A 21,926-nucleotide genomic window follows, 5' to 3' on the forward strand; every position below is an offset into this window, starting at 1 on the left:
GCAGTGGAGCACCCCTTCCTTACAACTTAATATGCTTAACAGCTAATTACATCTGTGTAGGGATTACACTTTACATTGTCCAGCTTTATGGAAACAAACCCGGGCTTCCTCAGAGTCCCTGAAATGGCTTCTTATCTTGGGGAGTGAGATTCTTATCGGCGCCATATGTTCCAAGGCCTGGCCAGGTTCCCAATGACCCCAGGAAAGCCTTCTGGGGCCTAATCAGTCGCCAGGCCAGAGGGCTTAAAGCAGGGTCCCAACCTGAAATGAGGGAAAGGGGTCACAGCCAAGGGGGGGGGGATACTTCCCTGCCTTCTGTCCTCCATAAACCTGTCAAAGGCAGAGGATCTGGACCAAGAGGACCACACATCAGCTCCTTCCCCAAGTGGCCAGCTCTTCCTAGACCAACCTTCATGCAACATGGAGTTTTAACATGAAAATCTGGGGGGGGGGGAGATAAGATAACTTTCACTAAATTAAAGTGAAGTCTTTGCCTCTCCAGGGGCTCTGTGAAAGGATTCTAGTGACTCTTTTGCTGAAAGAAAGTGGCTTTGGCTTTCTGGCTCAAAAGTCACCTACACCTTTCTACCCAGAAAGAAATGAGTTGTAGTTACCAGCTTCGTATTGGCTGGTGAACTAGTTCACCTCACACATATTTTCTCAAGGTTTGGGAGTTTCCCGGCCTTGGCAGCATGCCTTCACTTGGATTCTAACAATTCAGTCGCACAACTTTCTTTAAGAAACTCTTGGGGTGGAGGCAGGGGTGCAAAGAGCAGGAAATGTCTCCCTGTGTCAAGAGTCTGAAACTGAGCGACATCACTGGGGCCGTCCAGGCTGTGACTCACAGGTCCACTTCCCTGCTCACCCCAGCCTGGATTCTAGTTCTTGGCCAGGATGTCTCAGCACCTCTTCCTGTCTCCATTCCACTCTGACCCCTAAACAAAGCCAAAGTCTGGAGTCCACTGTGAAGACTCAAGCGTTGTGTGTATACTTGGGCGTCATGTGGAGAAGCAGCTATTGTGAAAACAAACCCTGACTTCCCTGCCCTCAGAAGAACTCCATGCACCCTTCCAAGCATGCACTTTGACTGCTCGAAATGGAGATCTTGGTTATCGGGTCTTTAGAAATGACAGGTAGGCTTGGCACATTCCTTCCCATTGATGTTTTCCTTGAGTTCTTATGTACAAAGCAGCACCGTCGTAGTAAACACTTTAAATGTATTCCTCCTTTGATCCTTACAGCAGCCTTAGGAGGTGTGCTCTACTATTACCTTCACTTTATGAATGAGGAGACTGAAGCTAAGAGAATTTGCACATGATTACACAGCTAGTAAACTACGGAGCCAGGATGCAAACACAGTCTGTCTCCCTCTAGGCAGATTCTTGGCCTCTGAGAGGCTGTGTTCAAAGGCAGCTTGGGGGACTGACTCTTAATCCAACTCTTATTCTTAATGCCTGCCCAACAGCTCTTCTGAACACTCACCTCTTCTCCAGGGAGTGGAGCATCCAAAAGGCACAAAGGAAGGGTCGTGTGATGGTGAGGCAGATGGGCCAGGCCCTGCCTCTGTCATGGTTTCTGCTGATCTGGCTTTGCCCTTTGAGAAGACAAAAGGAAGCTGGAAGAGTTCCATAGAACCTCTGTGTGTACTGAAAGGGGGCCCTTGCACAGCCCTCCAATCTTCCCTAGTCGAGTTCAAGTTTCTTAGTCATTCATCATTTTGCAAGGCCCTGCTATTCTCCTGCCTCTGAACCTACTGCACCACCTGATAATTCTTTAATGTGGTTACACTTATTAATTGTCATAGTCCAAGTGGCTGGGTCTCATCAGCTTGGAGACCTTAGGACAACTCCTGCCTTGCTTCACATGACCATCTGGTTACGTAGTGTTGTGGTTTGAAAATGACTACAGGCATCTAAGGATATGCTGAGATGTGGAGAAAAAGCCTTCCCCAGGGAAGAGCTACATGATTATCCAATACCATGTGGTCAGCCCTGAGATCATATTCATGCAAACAATATTATACAGACTGAGACTGTATGTATAAATTTAGGAGTGTGTGTGTGTGTGTGTGTGTGTGTGTGTGTGTGTGTGTAGAGGGAAAAAGGTAACAATTAAAACGTAATAATTACAGAAATGAGTAGAAGCTGTGAATTTGAGAGAGAGAAGTGTGAGATACAGGGGTAAGGGAAAGGGAAGGTCGAAGAGAGGAGAAAGAAGGAGGAAATGATGCAATTACATCTTAATTTCAAGAATAAACAATAAAAATGCAAAAAAGTCATAGAAATCTTCAAAAGAATTTACCATAAACCTTATAAATAACTCTTTAAAAAATTGGGCTTATTGATAAATTTAATGTGATGAGTTAATTATTCATAGAGTACACTGGCTGTTTAACAAAGAGATTTTTAAAAATTGATATGACTAATTTCTAAAAAAAAAAAATTGAAATTTGTTAAACAGTTTAAAGGTGTTTGTAAACCATTTTTCATCCAAATTTTATGAAGAGAAATTAGGTTAACTTTTTTTTCCAGCTTTCAAATCCTGAACAGTAAAGCTCTTCAGAATTCTGAATCTATCACAGATAGCCTGCCAGGGATGATGAATCTATCACAGATAGCCTGCCAGGGATGATGAATCTATCACAGATAGCCTGCCAGGGATGATCCCTTAGATTGTTCTTTGTGCTACAAGAACTCTATGTAAGTCTTCAGAACAAATTCCCCCAGAGAGAAGAGAAGAAAAGAGAGAAAGAGAGGGAAGGAAGGAAGGAAGGAAGGAAGGAAGGAAGGAAGGAAGGAAGGAAGGGGAAGGAGAGAGAGAAGGAGGAAGAGGAGGAGGAAGAAGAGAAAGAGGAAAAAGAAGAGGAAGAAGAAGAGGAGGGGGAGAAGGAGGGGGAGGAGGAGGAAGAGGAGGAGGAGGAGGGTTCTACTGAGGTGCTTCATGCAGGGAGCCAATGGAAAGTGAACTATCGATCTTTGAGAACTATTATTTAATAAGCTACAGATGTACCTAACTGTACTATCAGCAACATCATCAAAAGAGCAAAAGGATAGGGGCAGGAGAGATGGCTCAGTAGTTGAGAGCACTTGTTGCTCTTGCAGAGGACCTGGGTTCAGTTCTCGGCACCCACGTGGTAGCTCATAACCCCTGTGCAGCTCCAGTTACAGGGGATCTGATGCTCTCTTCTAGTCCCTAGGAGCATCAGGGACATGCATGGTACACAGACAGACAAACAAAACACGCATACATGTAAAGTCAAGACATGAAACAAAACATAGGAAAAGGAATATGAGAATATCTAACTTCTTCCTAACTAGCATACAAATTAATGGATTTGTTATTACATGTTTACATGTGACAATGTATCCTCCATCTTCAGTCTCTCCTCCTCTCAAAAGGCGCCTCTTCTATTCTCATGTCTTAGGTTGTGTTTTTAAATCTAGATCCTGCAGACAAGAGTAAAGCATGCTACTTATCTCTGAGTCTAGATTATGCTACTTAACATGGTTATCTCCAGTTCCCCCCATTTTTCCCATAAAGGACATCTTCATCCTTATCATCCTTCCACCCATCAGTGGTGCACTACGGGCTTCACAGGAATGTCACCTAACCCACCCAGAAGAAGTTTAGGCTAGAAGTAACTTATTCAAGACCACACATCTTGTTAACAGCACATGGTCTTCCTTGGATGTTAAATGTTTGTTACAAGACTGAGCTGAGTGCCCACACTTAGTCACACCCCAGGGGACACATCTTATAGGTAAAGCTGACTTAAAGACAGCTATGTTTAAGCCAATGCATACTAACAAGATTCTTCATGGTACTGGATCATCTTAACACCTTAACACAAACCCTTCATGTGGTGAGTTGATTCATCATTATAGGATAAGTCAGCTTACCATTTTCCATCAAGAGCAAAAATCCCATCCTGGTTCTTCATGTGTCTCCGAGGTCATCTATAGACTGGATTCCTGACATAGCTTTGCCTACTGAGGTTTGAACCTTAACAGCCAATCTTCACTTGTAACCTGATTTATACACATAGCTAATGGAAGGGTTCATTGTCAAAATTTAATGAGCTCAGACATGAGGTTCAATTCCTGGCATATGGCCAGTGGTCAACATGGCTCTGCCTTTGCATCTGCTTGTATTTGAGTGACAACTTGATGACATATCTATGAAATAAACACAATGAGGGTAAATCCATAATCTACAGTTACCCCAAAGTTCAGTTACATCATGTCTAAATGTTCTCTAATATATTTATCACTACTTAGAGTTAATATAGTTAGTCATTGGTTTTGTGTGCAGGTGTGTGGGCATGTGTACCACAGCATTTGTATGGAGGTCAGTTTGTGGGAGTTCATTTTCTCCTTCCAACATGTGGCCCCAGGGATGAAATTCAGAGTCATCAGGCCTGACAGCAGGTGTCTTCACCTGTTGGGCAAGCTTGTTGGATTCTTTGCTGTAACTTTTCATGTGAGCATTATTAGCAAATTCTCTAAAATCTTACTTAGGAATGGATTTCAGTCCCTTTATCTTCATCCTCTGAGCTCTTAACTGGCACAAAAGTCTATAGGCACAGACACCAGGCTGAGTTCTAATGAAATGGGTGGTAAGAGACAAAATAAAAAATAAAAAAGAGAAGCATTCTTTTGTGTTGCTGTTTTTTCCTCTTTCTCTCTTTAGAACAGATTTTTAAGGTATTTTGTCCAGCCACATCAGACAGGACAGATGTGGTCTGATCTATAACATTTGAACGGAAGGAAAATTCAAGTTCACTATTGACCTCAAGTGTCTACTGCTTAAAGGACTTCCAAAGTGATTTATACATGAGTGTATTTCATTTTGTGAATCAGATGTATATAGGGAATGTTGCATGCTCCCTGACAATACTTTGAAACAACCAAGGAGAAATTCTTATATGAAACCACTCTGGTTGAGTTTCTAGCAAAACTGATGACAGACATAGAACCTATTTTCTCTGTATTCTGAATTTTCATCTGCTGAAAAGGTTTTGAGTGCAAAACAGTATATTAAATACAGTGTTGTCTTACTGTAACATCAATTCCTACTGCGTTGCTACTCTGCCAACATGAAATTCTTCTCCGGTGCATATAGGACAGTGTCATCTTGCTTTACAGGTATAATGCAAATTTGCAACAGAAGGTGAATCAGACAAAAGGAAAGCCCGTTTTCTCGGCCTCCAGTGGAAAGGGTCTTACCTCCTGTTTCCTGACTCTAAAATAAGTTCCGGTGCCTACAGTGACTGTGAATTGCAACGTCATAGAAAACCCTGAACTCGGTCTGAAATGAGTGAATGGAGAGAGACTGAGCCAGTGAGCAGGCTATGCTCAGTCCATTAGGATAAGACACACATGGAGCTCTAGAATAGAGCTGCCGTTCTCTCTATGAATCTGTTCCTAACCCTTAACTCTTGCAGCTAAGGAGACAATGTTGACCCTTACCTGTAGGATGTCTGTTTTCAAAGTCAGTCCTTGGTAACTACTATGGAAACCCTTCATGAGGGTCCTTCTGTGTGTCCTGCCCAACCCTTTCCCCCTGATCTCTACTGTGATGTTTATGACTTGCTTTAAGACACTGTGATGATTAATCTTCTCAGCCTCATGGGCTTTAGAATCGCCTAGGAGACCAACCTCTGGAAAAGGCTTAACTAAAGAGGGACCTGTCTTGAATGTGAGCAGCAGCATCCATGAGGTCCAAGACTGAATAAGAAGTAGGATGCAAGCTGAGCAACACCTCTTCTCTCTCTCTCTCTCTCTCTCTCTCTCTCTCTCTCTCTCTCTCTCCCTCCCTCTCTCTCTCTCATGCCTTCTCCTTCATGCTATATATATCATCAAACCAAAACACACTTCCTGCCTCCACTTACTTCTTCCCAAGCATTTTGCCAGAGCAGTATGTAGAAATACCTGGTATGAGGAGCTGTCGCTTTAATGAGTTAGTGAGCTTCCTCAGTGACTAATGGCTGAAACATTGTGAGCCTTTTTATAGCTAGAGTCGAATGTAAGCAAAGCAACAAAATTTACTCATTTAAAGTTTAATGCTAAGGGCTGAGTTTGGAGCCCTTCTCTGAATGCAGAGAACTATGAGAAGCCTTGCCTTTCATCAATATATACTACAGGGTTGTTGCTATTGTTGCTACATCAGTACATGCTATAGCATGCTACTATTGACCAGCGTCCCTGGTAACCAGGGAAGGGACAATGAGTGCTCACTGCTTCTCTTCTATCTAGCTTTACCCTTGGGGTTTCCTTCTCAGTTATATTTTCTCTGTGGAATGTGCAGTGTCTCTCTCCAATTCCTGTTATCAGGATAAGATATTTTAGCTTAAAGACAGACAGACAGACAGACAGACAGACACACACACACACACACACACACACACTCACAGCACCATGATCCTGTTATACCTATGCTGGCTCCTGAGCTGTGAGTCTGTGATTCATGTTCTGTCAGCTGCACACAACTGCAGACCCCAACATTGTATATGATTCTTCAAACAAAAAAACCCAACCCATCTTCCTGGGTTCCATCCCCTACTGTGGTTAGTAGGCACTCTTAAAGTTCATGTGGTAACACATGATATGCACTCACTGATAAGCCCAGAAACTCAGAATACCCAAGATACAATTTGCAAAACACATGAAACTCAAGAAGAAGGAAGACCAAAGCATGGATACTTCGATCCTTCTTAGAAGGGGGAACAAAATACCCATGGAAGGAGTTACAGAGACAAAGTGTGGAACAGAGACTGAAGGAATAACATCCAAGGACTACCCGACCTGGGGATTCATCCCATAAACAACCACCAAACCCAGACACTACTGCAGATGCCAATAAGATTTTGCTGACAGGAGCCTGATATAACTGCCTCCTGTGAGGCTATGCCAGTGCCTGACAAATACAGAAGTGGATGCTCACAGTCATCCATTGGATGGAGCACAGGGTCTCCAATGAAGAAGCTAGAGAAAGCACCCAAGAAGCTGAAAGGGTCTGCCACCCTATAGGAGGAACAACATTATGAACTAACCAGTACCCCCAGAGCTCCCTGGTACTAAACCGCTAATCAAAGAAAACACATGGTGGGACTCATGGCTCCCGCTGCATATGCAGCAGAGGATGTCCTAGTTGGCCATCAATGGGAGGAGAGGCCCTTGGCCTTTCGAAGATTCTATGCCCCAGTACAGGGGAATTCCAGGGCCAGGAAGCAGGAGTGGGTGGGTTGGGGAGCAGGGGGAGGGGATAGGGGGATTTTTGTTGAGGAAACTAGGAAAGGGGATAGCATTTGAAATGTAAATAAAGACAATATCTAATTTTTAAAAAGTTGATGTGTTAAAGGGGTGAGCACATAGCACTCCACTCCACAAAGTCACATGGTGGTGATAATTAGAGGTGAGACTTTTGGGGGCAATTGGATTAGAAGAAATCATGAGATTTAGGCTCCTAGGTGGGTGGCATCAATATGTTAAGAGAAGATAGAAGAAGGGAGGTGTTTGCTAGCCCACTCGCTCTGCCTTGCCTGGGATGTACCTCCATGACCACGTCATGCATCAAAAAGGCCTTTAGCAGAAGCCAGCACTTTGATATTAGACTTCCAAGCCCCTGCCTCATAAGCTAATACCTCTTCTTCATAAACTATGATGTCTGTGGTATTCTGCTGTAGTAACAGGAAATGGATAAGAGGTCCCCTAAGATATCTGTTATAAAAGGGGGGAAGGGCAGAATAAAACTGGGGCAAAAATAAAAGGGAAGAGGCCCAGATGTCTTATACTCTTTCCCTTTTTCTTAGCAAGGTGTCTAACATTTGAAAAACCACACAAATGGTGTGCAAGAAGACACTGTCATCAACAAATTCATCCATCCTGTGATGTAACATCCTCATAAAAGTAAGTTGGCATCAAACATTAAGATACGTATTGTATGTTTATTTCTTTATATTTAAACTTAAAACAGCGAAACTGCCGAGGCTGGTGTTTTTGAGGTACCAAAAAGCTAGAAGTTCCCTACTATGGAGAAGAATCTTAGGTGTAACTCAGTGTCTTCTAAGGACATCTACTCGATGTTGTTGACAGTTTATTGCAGCCTTCGTGTTATCAGTAGTCCTGGCTCAAACACTTTCTCCTAATTCCCTGCCCTTATCTCTGAGTGAGACTTCTGGGCTGGAAATGGTGTGTCTTCCACGTCAGCTGCAGGACTGCAGGCCAACCTGGCTGGGGCCAAACTCTTGTCTCCCCTGCCAGATTCCAGCACATTTCTCCATCCCAGTCAAAACGGAGTAAACAATTTTATTTTGCCTTGTTAATTTCTTTTACATGTAGGAAGAGTCTGCAATGCTCGGCAGGACTGGGCTTCAAGTTGCTGTCAATTTTTTTTTTTCTTTTACAAATTTTTGTCTACCTCCTTCACTTGGAGAAGCTTTGTTTGAAAGTACAATTTTAATTTTAATATTAGTATTAGTGTTAGTATTCATGCAGTGTGTGTTTGGTGTCTGTTTCTGCTATCTGTGTATATGTCTTTGTCTGTGTAGATATAAGTGTACGGCATGTATCTTCAGGTTTCCTCGGAGGCCAGAAGCCATCAGGCTTCTTGGAGCTGATGTTATCAGGTGTGAGTGCTGGCTTATCACATTTGGGTGCTGGGTCATCAAACCTGGGTCCTTTGAAAGAGCAACAAGCTCTTGGCCACCGAGCTAGCTTATCCCTCTAGCATGATTTTATAAACATGGAGTCTAAGCCCTTTTTGAGCTGCACTCGCTGCCTAATGAAGAGTGCAGACAGGCCCACTACTTCTAAACGAGGACAGTTGTATCGGAAAAGTGTCCAGTTTTCCTAAAGATTTTCTAAGTTTGCCAACATTTTATCGCCCAAGGATGCATCTCTGACTCAGAGGCAGAGAGGAAGAAGCTAAGGGAGACAGGAGAGCTCGGTTAAGTTACCTACTTCTAAGCATAAGGTTATGGCTTTCATTTTCTTCTCTCTTTTCACTGCAGAGGACAAGAGTGTTCATTGAGGAGGAGGCCTGACTAGGGACCAGAAGCTCAAACCTCCCCACAGCTCTCTCCTCTCCTGTGATGTTGTGGAATAGAAAGCGAGCTGCCAGGGGAGTGCAGGCACTAAGGGGGCGGTGGGCAGAGAAACAGAAGGTGAGCAGACAGAGGACACAAGGAGGAGGATGGAGTGAAGGGCATGAAGGAGAGAGAGCAGAAGCCTTGGGGGGCACAGGCAAAGCCGTGCTTCAACATACCAAATGCCTCCACTTAAAAATTTGAACCTAGGACCAAGCAAGAAGCACTCTAAAAAGCTACTGCCATGTCTTCAATGCAGGGGCAAGAGAGGAGAGGAAAACCAGCTAGCAGACATGTGGAAGACAGAGAGGTCGCAGAGGCCAAACCCTACCTGTAATCATTCTGCATAGGGTGAGGAAGGCATTCCTCAGAAAGTGTGGAGTTTTGCTTGCATCCAAATTCCTGACATCAGAAACGACGCCAGAAGCCACTTTCGAGAGGCCAAGCCATTTTTTTTTCTCTGAAAGGGAAGAAAACTCTGTTTTTCTCTGGGGTCTTCCCACCCTGACTAACCTAGGTTCTCTTTCCATTCATTTAGTGGAAGAGGCTGGATAAAATGGAGGGCGAGGAGCTCCCTGCAGGGCCTGGTTAATGGGTCCCAGCAATATCCCTGGCTGTTAGGAACACACACAAACACACACACACATACATACACACACACACACACACACATACATACACACACATACACACACATACATACACACACACAGACACACACACAGACACACACACAGACAGACACACACATACATACACACAGATACACAGATACACACATACATACACACACATACATACACACACATACATACACACACACACATACACACACACACACATATACACACATACATACACACAGACACACATACATACATACATACACACACACACACATACACACACATACACACACACAGCTACTTTTTAAATCATAACATTGGGGAGAATGCCTTAGCAAGATGGTAGGGTTGAAGAGTAATGAAATCTGGATATTTCTCCGACTACAGGGAGAAGAGTCACACATCATAAATAGAACTGCCATGTTGACAGTCTGCTTGCCAAAAAAAATAAAAAATTAGACCTTGCTTTACTTTGTGTATGAAAAGAAACCTCTGGTGGATGAAAATCTAATAAAAAACCCTAAATTTTGGTATTACTTTAGATTTGAGGAGAAGTACTTCATAAAAAAAGCAAATAAAACCCTGAAAGCTATTTTTTTAAAAAAAAAAGATAGCCATATTTGATTAGATAAACATTTCAAACTCTTATATTTAAGAAAACATGTCAGTGAAGTCCAGACACGGTAGTGCATGCCTGCAATCTGCACTGTGGAGATGGAGAGAATAGAACCGGAGCTCTGTGCTATCCTTAGCTACATAGGCAGATAGGGGCCAGCCTGGGCTGAAGACCGTCTTTCCCAAACACAAGAAAATCATGGTCAGCATTGCTAGAGGTGGAGACCCAGGCTAGCACCAGGGATTTGCTTTGCTCTTTGTATTCAGACAAAAGCAGTCCCTCAAAATGTCGATAACGGATCTTACACTCTGACCTTAGCTAGACAGTGAAGTGTTCCTGCATCTGCTCCAGGATCTCACACCAGAGATCTGAGGTTCACTGGGAGGCCACACAACTACACATCCCACGGGCTCGGGATGTGACAAGGACGTGTTTCTGTATGAATTATGATTGTAACGAAGACGAGGCATGGAGCTGTTGTGATAAGATGATAACACTGGGTCTCTTTACTCAGAATACGTTTATTGGTTTATAAAGCATATAAACATTTGATGAAATCATTCCTCCTAAGAACAGAGAACAAGGACACGTAGAACACACTCACATTATACCTGACTCCTCCTCCTCCTCCTCCGTTTGAGATGAGAGAGACGGTAGGGTATATAGCTGCATATTCCATGAAAGGATTCCTTCGAGTTTCTCAAAGTCTTTAACAAAACAACAGCGGCTGCTGAAAGCCTTGTAATCTCTCTAGTGGTACATAATACTGATACAAAAGGTGGGTAGTACAAAGTTCATTATATATAATATAACGTTTTAATATATTACATTTGTTCTACATAACAGACTATAAATAGATGTGCCATAGCATGTTTAACAGTCATTGCTCCCAGCTCTTCACACTATGGTACCAAATGAAAAGAACAGTTTCTTTCTTTCTTTTTTTTTTTAACATAAGCACACAGGCAGAAACCAGTAGACATAGTTTTATAGGTTAAAATTCTAAAGGATACAGTAGATGTTATCATAACCTCGGCTAAAAAGTAATTTCGAAATCTGGCTAGTGATTATCTGGAGAGCAAACCAACCAATTAAGATTTTTCTGCCATCAGGAAGCCACAAAGCTAAAATACTGAGGACTTGGGGGCCTGACAGGAGTGGAGATAGAGGAAGAACACCAGCCTGAGCCTTTACCGCCACTTGACAGAGAACCCTCAGACACTGCCACCAGGGCAGCCACGTGGGTCTCCACCCAGCAGAAACCCTGAGTTTCTGTTCTGTTCTCACAATTCTTCGGCCCCGTCAGGAGCCTCTGCCGACGTTCCTCTCTTTTGGTGTTCTGAATTAAGGCACAGCCTGAGAGATGAGGAAGGAGCAAGCTGCATCATTTCCTTCCTGGGGCCAGGCCAGGAGACACGTAAGAGTCCGGAAGGAACTCTCATTAGGAGTAGGAAACGCCACAGGGAACTCGCCTGTAACCCGACTGTGAAGAGCACGCAAACCTTCCAAAACCAAACCCTGCCGGCCGCCTTTGCGTTTCCTGACAGGCCACAAGCCCACCTCCACCAGAGCCAGCACAATGCATCTGCAGGCTCCAACCGCTCTCCGAGCGAGCTTGCGCCTTCCTTCCTCCCAGTCCACATCCCACACTTAACACTTGGCTCATAGCCCGCATCCTCCACAAAGCCTCCAAGGTAGACAGACTCGGCCCTGGGACATCTCACCCATCCTCAACACACAAAGCATTGCCCATTCGATCCAGTTTCACAGAGGTGCCGTTGCCACTTCTTGGAGGACAGAGCCACTGTTTGAAAGTCTTTTGCTTTAACTGGTAGTGAGACCACAGCAGGGCACATTATATAGGACTTTTAAATGAATGGAAAAGAGAGTAGAGTCAACACATTCTTGGGTCATGGGCATCTTCTCTGGAAATGCCCTGAGGACAAGCTCCTTGCAGTCTGAGGTCCCTCCTCCAAAAATGAAAATCAAATGTGGCTACTTCCGGGTGGTGGAAAGAACAACACTTGAAAATCTAAGCAGCACCTCTCTCGTGATTTCCAGGAGTTGGGGGCGGAGCCGGGACAGGACCACTTCCATTTAAACAGGAGGTGAGCGCAGTGTGGTCCCTGAGTCAGCGTGAACTGCAGCATCCACCATCTTTAAAAGTCCTGCCTCGTCGCTGGAGTACACGGTGGTGTCTGTGTCATCTGAGTGATACCCAGACTGGTAGCCACTGGTCTGGTTGGAGCCTTCCGAGGCCACAGACTCCCTGCTTTTACTGGGCATCATTCCACTGTAGAAGAAACAGCAAGCGAATGAATTAAAAAGGGAAGCCGGCTCATTTGCTTTACACAGTCACCAAAGCCCGAGCTCAAGGAAGTAGAATCCCCTCCAGAGACACTAGCCCCTCTCTCTCATTCCCTAATCAGCCTCAGACAAGGTCTACTCTCAGGTACTGGCATGAGCTAGTAGTCGCAGATAAGTCCTCTTATTCGGGTCCAAGTCTTTCAAGCTTGAGACGAGATAAAAGGCCGTTCTGCTGAGGTATGCAGAGCCCCCAACCAATGGAAGAGTTTTACAGCCTTGACGATTGACAAGTTTGTCTACAGTGATAGAAGTCACAGGGTCTCTTTCATGATATTAAACGATATCGGGATGGTCTAAAAGTTCATTTGTGTTTTTCCTGTTCGGTCACCTAGGGAGCTAAGTGGTCTATAAAAGATGTTAATAAATTTGTAGAGGGGGAGAAAAAAAAAAAAAGCTAGTGTACAGTCAGGCCAGACATGTCAAAAACTGTTTTTTACTCATCCAAACCAAATTCTTTGGACAAATTGGGGGTTCAGTCACTCAGCAGCAACTGGAGAATGTTTCCAATGACATAGTAGTCATGTCAAAGCTAACAAACGTGGGCTGTGTGGACCGAAAAGCTCGGGCTTTGCCCTCGAAGGGGTCTTATTCTTATTATTCATGATAAAAGCCACAGAGAGAGTTTGTTTACTCTGTGTTCAAATACGGTTTCATGTAAGTTCAAAGAACCACAAGTATGTTTCCCCTCCCAGCCCCGCTCTTCACTTCCCACACCAAACCAGTTTGTGTCTCAAACAGAGGCATGATCCTGGCCACCTAATAGCTCTGAGTCACTATTGTTTGAGTCAATGAAAGAAGCATGTGGTTGGTGCCCATGCCTTCTTGCTGGGCCTTAAAGAAAACGGCCAAGTTTACTGTGGCTACTGTTGTTGTATAGACATCACTCAAAAGTCCATAGGGAACCCCACCTCGTACAGCAGCTCTCTGGTGTGTAGATCAAATCTTGGGTTTTCCCTACCTAGAATGAGCCTGCCAGCAAACAAATAACTACTCTTATCCCACTCTTCTTAGAAACATAAAGATTTTTTTAATATTTAAATCAGGTACATTTATTCAAAGCCTATATATACCTGTTGAGTCATAAGGAAGAATGACTCGAATAAATTTAATAGTTTTCCCCCAACTGAAAAGGCAGTGACTCAAAGAATCATATTTAAATATATGAAATAAGTGAATATGTATGTATTTATATATCATCTTTCTTAATTACAGATAAAGCCATCTAAGTACAGGTTTGACAGTCCATCAGAGTCTGCAAAGTCTTCACTCTTCAGGATCATGGTACCTGCTGACATCTTTGCAGTTTGGCCAGGGCCATAGAAGCCACAGGTCACTCTGCTGGCCCGTATCAGTCCCATAGCCTTCACAAATGTAGTCATTAGAAATTGGCCAAATACTCTAACTTGCTTCAGGGTTTTCTTCAGACTCACCAATTTCATGGCTTAGTTTATTTTACCTCTTTATCAAATTGCTAATTTGGAATATTAATGTCATCAACCTCCAAAGGCACCAGAAAAGAAACCACATCTACACTGAATGTCTTTATTATGCCCTTCCAAAAATACGTATTGAAATATTCTTCCTTAGTAGGCTGAGTCTTACCCAAAAGATGGAGATAATTTGTTCCTGTCTTCCAGAGTTTTCAGCTCTTCTGATGCAAGGACCATCCCACTGTCTGTCTGGCTGTCCTTTTTAGGAGACAGTGAAATGACACAGTGAGTGTGCACGTGACCAGCTACTTTAAACTCCTTTCTCAATCCATCTAGCTGACAATAGGACTCAATGTCATGCCAAAGAGGGAAAGGGTATGGCAGCCAGCGACTGTGCAAGCCACAAAGGAAGCAAATGCTTCGAGGAAGTAGACTTGGGCTAAGGAGAGAGGAAAGGTCAGGATGTTGGGGTCTCCTCTCTGCACGGCGACAACATTTGCACTTGAGTGAAGTTGGACACACAGTTAAGACTATCCCAAACCTTGGTCCAGGTGCCTTTCATACGGCAAAACTAAAGATCGACCTCCCCCAGGGCACATATGCTCAAGGACAGCCTTAATAAGGTTCCAAAACTCAAGAGCTTAGGCTAATATTTATCTAGCTAGTATTTCACCCCAAGTATTATCTTTATGACTATTTTTAAAAGATGTACTTACATCTGGGATCACTTTTACTTCTGGTTCCTCCAATGGGATATCTTCAAATGTTTTTACACTCACTGGCCGGCTCTTTCGCTTACTGTTCTGGAGATAATGACTGCAAGAGAACAAATATTTATTTGTATTTGGGTGGTGGTATATTTGGCTGTGGATGCCTCAAGTGATACCTAAGCTCATTATCTTTCAACCACAAGTTGAATAGCAACCTTCAAAACATCCTTTGCTAGAAGAAAAACAAAATTCAAAAAGAATATTTTTTTCTGCTAGCACGCACAGAAGGCTTAATTTCCTGTGAAAGTCCATTTAAAAGTATAATATAACTGAGAAGGGTAAAGGAGACCCTGTGCCTTGGAATTGTGCTTCTGGGGTTCAGTGCTGAACTAAAGACAAGGGCAGCTGACTCAACAGCAGGGCGCTGACTGCATGGAATTCCTCAGGTGATCTCTTGATGTACTGCAGCATGCTTCCCTTTTTCTAGCCATCTCCAAAGAGATGTGTCCTACACAGTATTCACAGGGCATCATGGGTAAGGTATCCTTTGGTATCCCTAGATGCTGGATACTGTGCTGGGCAGTGGTCTCAAGTCAGCTTCTTTCTCCTACATGAACTACAGATCTAAGGCACAGAGGGAGGTGGGCTGGGTCTTACCCAGGCACGCTTTTAGCCCACATGGTTGCTTATTTCAGAAAAGGACAGTGGCTTCAGAGTCTCAAGACACTTTGCATAGCTTTAAGTCTAACCCTGAGTACAGGAATGGAGTCAAGCCTTTGCTGCTCCATTTTAAATGCTCGTAGGCAAGAGCTATTCTTCAGCAGCATGCACGGGTGTTGTCAAGGTGAACAGCACGGGTAGATGTCAAGTTTGCTGTTCTTAGGAAGTGCAAAACCCCATCAACCAGCATTTGCCTCCCTCTTTTGAATTCCAGAAGACCTCCACAGAATGAGACTTGTCAGACAGCACATTACCGCTCCCTGGGGCTTGCTCTTCCCTACCACTTGACATTGGGAGAGCCCAGAGATCCTGTCAAAGCCTCCAGCAGCCCAAGGGGAGATAAGAGAAGCCCCCTGTACAGGAAACGTCCATGCAGACAATAAACATATTCTTCACTCTTGTCCCATGACAAGCAGCCTGCTGGCACAGCGCATAAATGCTGGGTCAGAGTTGAAGAATGGAACCTGAGCATCTCTTCCCTTCCCTAAGAGGTTGTTTCCTTCCCACACAGAGGAGAGAATGAGGTTCTCAGTGATACCCCAACTCGGGAGACTCCACAGGAAAGGAGACAGGCCAGGCGATGCAGGGAACAAGCAAAGCCTGTTTCCTGATAAGTCTGGTCTTTAAAAGCAGTGACTGCCAAAGCTGGTTAGCATCATGCCTAGTCACTCGTTCAGGAAGACCTTTGGGAATCTATCACCACTCAGACATTGAGCTGAATGCTCTTCAAACACTGCCTCACAGCATCTCACAGTAACCTCTCCAAAACCTACTTGTCCAAAATCATACAGCTCGAGCCTTAGGCTATAGTTGTGAGGGCCACTGAAAAAGTTTGAGGCATGGGATTGGCATGATCAGAGCTGCTTTCTAGACATCTTGGCTGTGAAGAGAAGAGAAGACCAGAGGCAGGGAAGCCTGGTAGGAGACTTCACCCTTATGTAGAGAAGAATCGGAATAAAGAACAGGAATGTGCATAAGGTTTGGAGCAGTGCCTGGATTCCATAGGTATCCGAGGTGACAACCAGGCAGCGTCAGGAGGTGGCGTGGGTATCACACAGCTACCTTAGAAGATCAGATCTTTACATTCTCTGCCCAGTGATTTCAAGATGGAATTGGTCCTTCACAAGTGACCAAGTATTTCCTGGCATCTCTCCTTGCATCTGCTCCCCACAGTCTCTCAGACAGATCTCTTATTTCCCACTGAGAGACGAAGAAGCCCATACTCAGTGAGAAAAAGGCAGAACCAGGATTCACACTTAAGTTTGCAGGATCTAAAGCCCCCGTGGGGCTGTTTTCCCTCATCCCATTCCACCCTGACTCTCTTGGAGTATCAGGGTGGAAAAGAAAGAAGAGAGTCAAAGACTCATCGCTCAAATCTTGATTAAGCACCTACTACATTCATACCGTTCCCACTCACGCACTGACCCTGGGGTGAGTCAGTGGGTGGAGTCAATACCGAGCGTGGAGTAGATGAAAGGTGAAGAAAGAAGACTCCCATTTCAAGGAGTCAAGCATGATGGCTAAGTCAAGAGAGAGCCAGATAGCCAGCAGGCTCTCCCAGGCATTAGTCCATCATAGATATTCAATTACCACAAGCAATTAATCAAAATGAGGAAAATACTGTGTCTCAAAGCCTGGGCTCCGGGAGAGAACTGCAAAGACATCTCTGATAAACTGCTTGGAATGGAAGGTGAAACTCCCAGAGGAAATGACAGAGCAACCACAGATGGTCCACACACGGCCCTCTGAGAGAGACGAGCCCAGTAAATACAGACTTTCTTAAGAGAAGCACACTCGGGGCCAGGGATGATCCACGGGGGGAGTTGGAGACAAAGTTAAGTCTAGACATAAGTGGCCCTCCCTGCCCCCACTCCTCAGCCTCTTCTCCACATAACTGTTGAACAACTATTTTAAAAATAGTCTAAAGGGGCCACAAATCAAGAGGCTGTCTCCCACAGTGATGTCCCTGTCCAACTCTATTTATAATTCAGCAGACTTGAAAAGTATAAGTGGGGGAATCAAAGTGAGACTCAGCTTTTCTACTTGGCTGGAAGCGTGAAAACAGATAGAACATGCCCTGAGAGGTGTCTTAGCCTCGGTGGATTTTCCCCCAGAGAAGCTGAGCCACATGAGAGCCCCGCACTGCTGTGTGCAGTGTGCTCACTCCTGCATTCCTCACTGTCTTTAATTCAGACCACTGTAAGGTGATGGAGGGCTTTATTTCCATAAGAAGCAGAACAGGGGACTTGAGAGGCCATGCAAACAAACGCTTCCAATATCTGTTTTATTTTTCAGTTTACAGAGAGCTAAAACAGAACCTAGTCTGGGAAGTCTCCTTCAAAACTCACAGGCAGAAAATCTGAGCCAAGCTTGGCTGGGCTTAAAGCACGGTGTCACGTCTGTCCACACTTCTAGGGGATAAATGTTAGCAGTCTCTTTTTAGACCCAGTTCACATTGGCACTCCTATTACCCAAACTTGACTTCATCATCTGCTTAGCGCCATGTTCTATGAAGCCAGCAAGCCAAGTGCTCTGAACTCTGCTTGGTCACAGGACATGAGGAGGAGGACAGTGTGCTGTCGTCACACGGCTCTCTGGTTAAGGAGAAGGCAACGTAGCATGTCAGAGCAACGATCAAGCCCCAAGGCAGGCAGACCTGAACCAGGAAACTGCATACATGGGAGTTTCACGTCATGACTTCAGACTCTTCCCCTCTGAGAACCTCTCCTTGGAAGGAGGGAAAACGCAGCTAAGTAAGAGACCAGAGGGCATGGATTCATCTCAGAGCAGGATGGGAAGCAGCTCTCTTGAGAGCTGTCCTTTATGAAGTGCCTTCAAGTGCCAGGCACTTAGAAATACATTATAGTATGCAAATCCTCCAAGCATCGATTCACAAACAGCCGTGTGTGTGTGTGTGTGTGTGTGTGTGTGTGTGTGTGTGTGTGTGTGTGTGTGTGTGTGTCTAGCAGGGGTTGGGTTGGGGAGTGATAGATGATTTGGGACTTGTTACACAGCTGCTAAAAGGCAGACCCAGGCCTCATATCTGGTTTTACCAAATTCTCTTGCCTACACTATTTTGCACTGCCCAAGGTGGGTAAGGCTCATGTCAGTCTCCAACCTAGAAGATAGTGTCTATCTTGCCTAAGTTCTCATACAGATAAAACAACAACAAAAACAAAATCAAAACAAAACAAAACAAAATCAAAACACAAACCCTGAGAATATACAGAAAAAATTCTTCAAAAAAAAAAAAAAAAACAAAACAAAACCAAAAAACATCGACTGTTCTTATTATAAAGGGATGGTAGCTTCTGGTCTCAGTCTCTCTCTCCCTCTCCCTCTCTCTTTCTGTCGTGCAGGATTCCTGTCATGCAGGATTCCTCAGGGCAAACCATACTTAGGTCTCTCTAACCTCCAGGCAGCGCAGCACCTGGGCCAATGCCTCCCACAGGAAACAGCTGCCCCTGCAGCTTGAGGACACTGAGGAAGACAAGTCTCTCCCATGCTGACAGGGGTTCTAGCAGCAGCAGGACAATGCCCAAAGAGAGGGGACAATGCCAACTTGTCTTAGGCTTGGGAAAGGCAATGCTAAGACTGCGTTGTGGGAAACCCCATCACCATGTGCCTCATGGGCAGGTATTAACTGAGAGCCTAGAGAGCTACCTGGTCCACGGACCGGGACTGGACTGAGTGGCATTTGTTTTCAATAAAGTCGAGCATTCCATTAGGTACACACAATGCTGCAACTCAGACTGGGGAGAGACTTCTGTGCTGTAGTTGCTGGCCCCATGCAGGACACAGCCTATGGCATGCTGCAGCTACACCAGAGAACCTTCAGCAGGTTTCCTATTTGCACAGAATCCTTTCTTCCTGAGTCTCTCCTAAGCCATTTAATTCACCTTAATAAAAGTGTACATGGGGACCATTTTAATACAGATGTCTCAGTAACACGGCTCTCTCCCTTTCTCTTTCTTCCCAGAGATTAAGGAACTGTGGCATTTTAGCTATTTGCTCCCACAAGGCTTAGAATTCTTAAAGGCAGAGCTGTGCCAGCAACATGGGCCACAGATGGGAGGTGGCTCGGCTCTCCAGACCTTTAGAGAACACTGCCCTCTGAATGTCAGAACTCCAGTTAGCCAGAAGTAGTATGGGGACTGCCTAACCAAATGTCTTCCTCCCCCCCACCCCCACCTCCTGAGCTGGCCTTGAAGCCCCTGCACCCCCTGCCTTGGAGGGGATGCTGGCTATCTCCAGTACCTGATTCCTGCTGTGTTGTCATAATGGAATTTGGGGTCGCACACTTCCTCTTCCTCCATACAGGAAACAGGTGAGGTAGGCAGGGAGAGTCCAGAATCCTCTTCCATGCTCAGTGTCTCTGACATTGGAAGAACAATATAGTCTTTGCCATCCTGAAACAATAAACACAGCATGCTATTGTTATGGCTGCTGTCCTTCAAGGGCCTTTTCATGAAAAACAAAGGGCGGGGGGGGGTGTCTTTGACTGTGTGTGCTGCTTTCATATCTGAACACAAGACTTCAAGACTGTCTTGGAAGAGGCTTGACAGAAACAAAAGAGCACTTGAAAGGGATGTGTGGAAGAAGGTTAATAAAGGGACTAAGGAAGAACGGGATTAGTAAAGGGACAAGAGGCCATGGTTGCCATGAGGACAAAGCAGGCAATGGCTGTGGATTCCATGTGAGAACCCAAAGCCCAGGAATGAGTTCCCCACAAAGACCTCCACGGGGGCCAGGCCTTCAAAGCGCAGGGCCTCCAGTGGAGCCTCGACATTCCAAGGCAATGGAGAATCAGAAAGCAGTGAAGAGGAAAGCAACACAGAGCAGGATTATAGGAACTCTGGGCAAGGGTAATACAGGCCAATGGTATTTCTCAAGAGAAAGCAGAAAATCAAGCTCGCACGTCTGACACACGTAAATGATTGGAAGGTTTGTTCATGGAAATGGATGTGATCCTCACGTGTTCAGAAGGACAAAGGAGTCCATTAGCCCTCACTGTATCAAGGGACGCCTAGCAGAGACAACTAACTTTTTAGAGGGCAGAGCTCTGTCGTGGAGCTCTCTCAAGAGTGTGACATTTCACCAAGAGGGTGAAAACCAAGGTCATGGTTTCGCATAATTTTTATGTTTGGTTTGTTTTGGCCTTGCCTGCAGAATTTACTAAAAATTATATGAAAATATAATTCTGAAAATCTGTAAGTTAACCAGATTGGGCATTTTGTTTTGCTTTGTTTTTGTTTTTGTTTTGTTTTGTTTTGTTTTGCTTTGCTTTGCTTTGCTTTGCTTTGCTTTGTTTGTTTGCTTGTTTGTTTGAGGTATTCTTTCTATGCTGCCCAAGTTGGCCTCAAACTGGTGGTTGCTTGGGATTATGTATTTATGTTTGGAATTATAATGTAATCCTAGAAGGCTAGGATTACAGACATGCATGATCATACTCAGTAGATTTTTTTTTTAATTTTAGAAGAACGTGTGAAGAGATAACATAAAAAAAAAATTGGGAGGTGGGGACAGCAAGATGACTCAATGTGTAAAAGCATCTTCAGCCAAGCCTGATGACATGAGTTCTCCACCCCCCGAACCCCCCCACCCCTGGACCTGCATGGTAGCAGGAGAGAAAAGACTGCTGTAACTTATGAGAAGAACAGAGTTGTCTATTCTCAAGCTTTGAATCAGGATCTCATCAGTCTAAAGAGCAATTAAGGCTTTTAGGAAGCATTATCGCTCAGAACTGGAAGAGAGAGGCTCCATTTTCAGTGGCTAAGAGAATAACATAGTGCCGTGTGAACACCCAGGCCATAGTCTGTTAGATCACAGACCCTGGACCTGAGGCCTGTTTGTAGAAGCTTCTCAAGTAGAGAGTGACAAACCTGCTGCGCATTTGCTTGCAGGAGGTTTCCCAAATGCTCCACCAACTCTGAAAACGAGGGTCTCTGGTTGGGGTCCTCATGCCAGCAGTCCAGCATGGTCTGGTACCTGGACAATCGAGACACCGGTTTCATTAACTTTGCCATCCTTCCAAGGGCTGATGGTCAAGATAAGTGCTTGAGTGAGAAGCAAAGAACTGAGATGCTACAGAGAGATGTGAAACTATGAGAGACACAGATGCCTGCACTCAGAGGTCCAACCGCCTATGGAAAGGTCTTCTTTATCGTTGCTCTCTCAACCTTTAATAAAACCTCTCTAGAGAGGGTACCAAGTAATGCCATGATGGCACTTGAGCTACCTAAGGAAGGTTTCAAAGACAGAGCTGAACAAACTAGGCCATGGCGTAGACTCACACAATGGAAGGCCTCCTTGCCTCCTTAGTGGGAAGAGTTTGTGAGAAAAAAAAAAAAAAGACGTTTTTCAGAGTCTTAC

At 44.6% G+C, this 21,926-nt stretch overlaps 1 protein-coding gene across 2 annotated transcripts in view; it reads right to left on the reverse strand.

Annotated features, from left to right (window-relative positions):
* Positions 1–10,828: 10,828 nt before the first annotated feature.
* Positions 10,829–21,926, reverse strand: part of Kdr (kinase insert domain protein receptor) — a 46,246-nt gene continuing 35,148 nt past the window's right edge. Inside the window, exons 26-30 of one of the 2 annotated variants that reach the window (NM_010612.3) lie at positions 21,437–21,542; positions 19,812–19,963; positions 14,841–14,940; positions 14,297–14,382; positions 10,829–12,620 (exon numbers count right to left, since the gene is read on the reverse strand). In NM_010612.3, the coding sequence (NP_034742.2) occupies positions 12,425–12,620; positions 14,297–14,382; positions 14,841–14,940; positions 19,812–19,963; positions 21,437–21,542 (640 nt within the window). In that variant the 3' untranslated portion in view covers positions 10,829–12,424. The remainder of the gene's footprint in view (positions 12,621–14,296; positions 14,383–14,840; positions 14,941–19,811; positions 19,964–21,436; positions 21,543–21,926) is intronic. The other variant, XM_011240817.3, reaches the window with a different exon arrangement.

Source organism: Mus musculus, chromosome 5 (genome assembly GCF_000001635.26).
Source record: "Mus musculus strain C57BL/6J chromosome 5, GRCm38.p6 C57BL/6J".
In the NCBI taxonomy this organism is placed as follows: domain Eukaryota; kingdom Metazoa; phylum Chordata; class Mammalia; order Rodentia; family Muridae; genus Mus; species Mus musculus.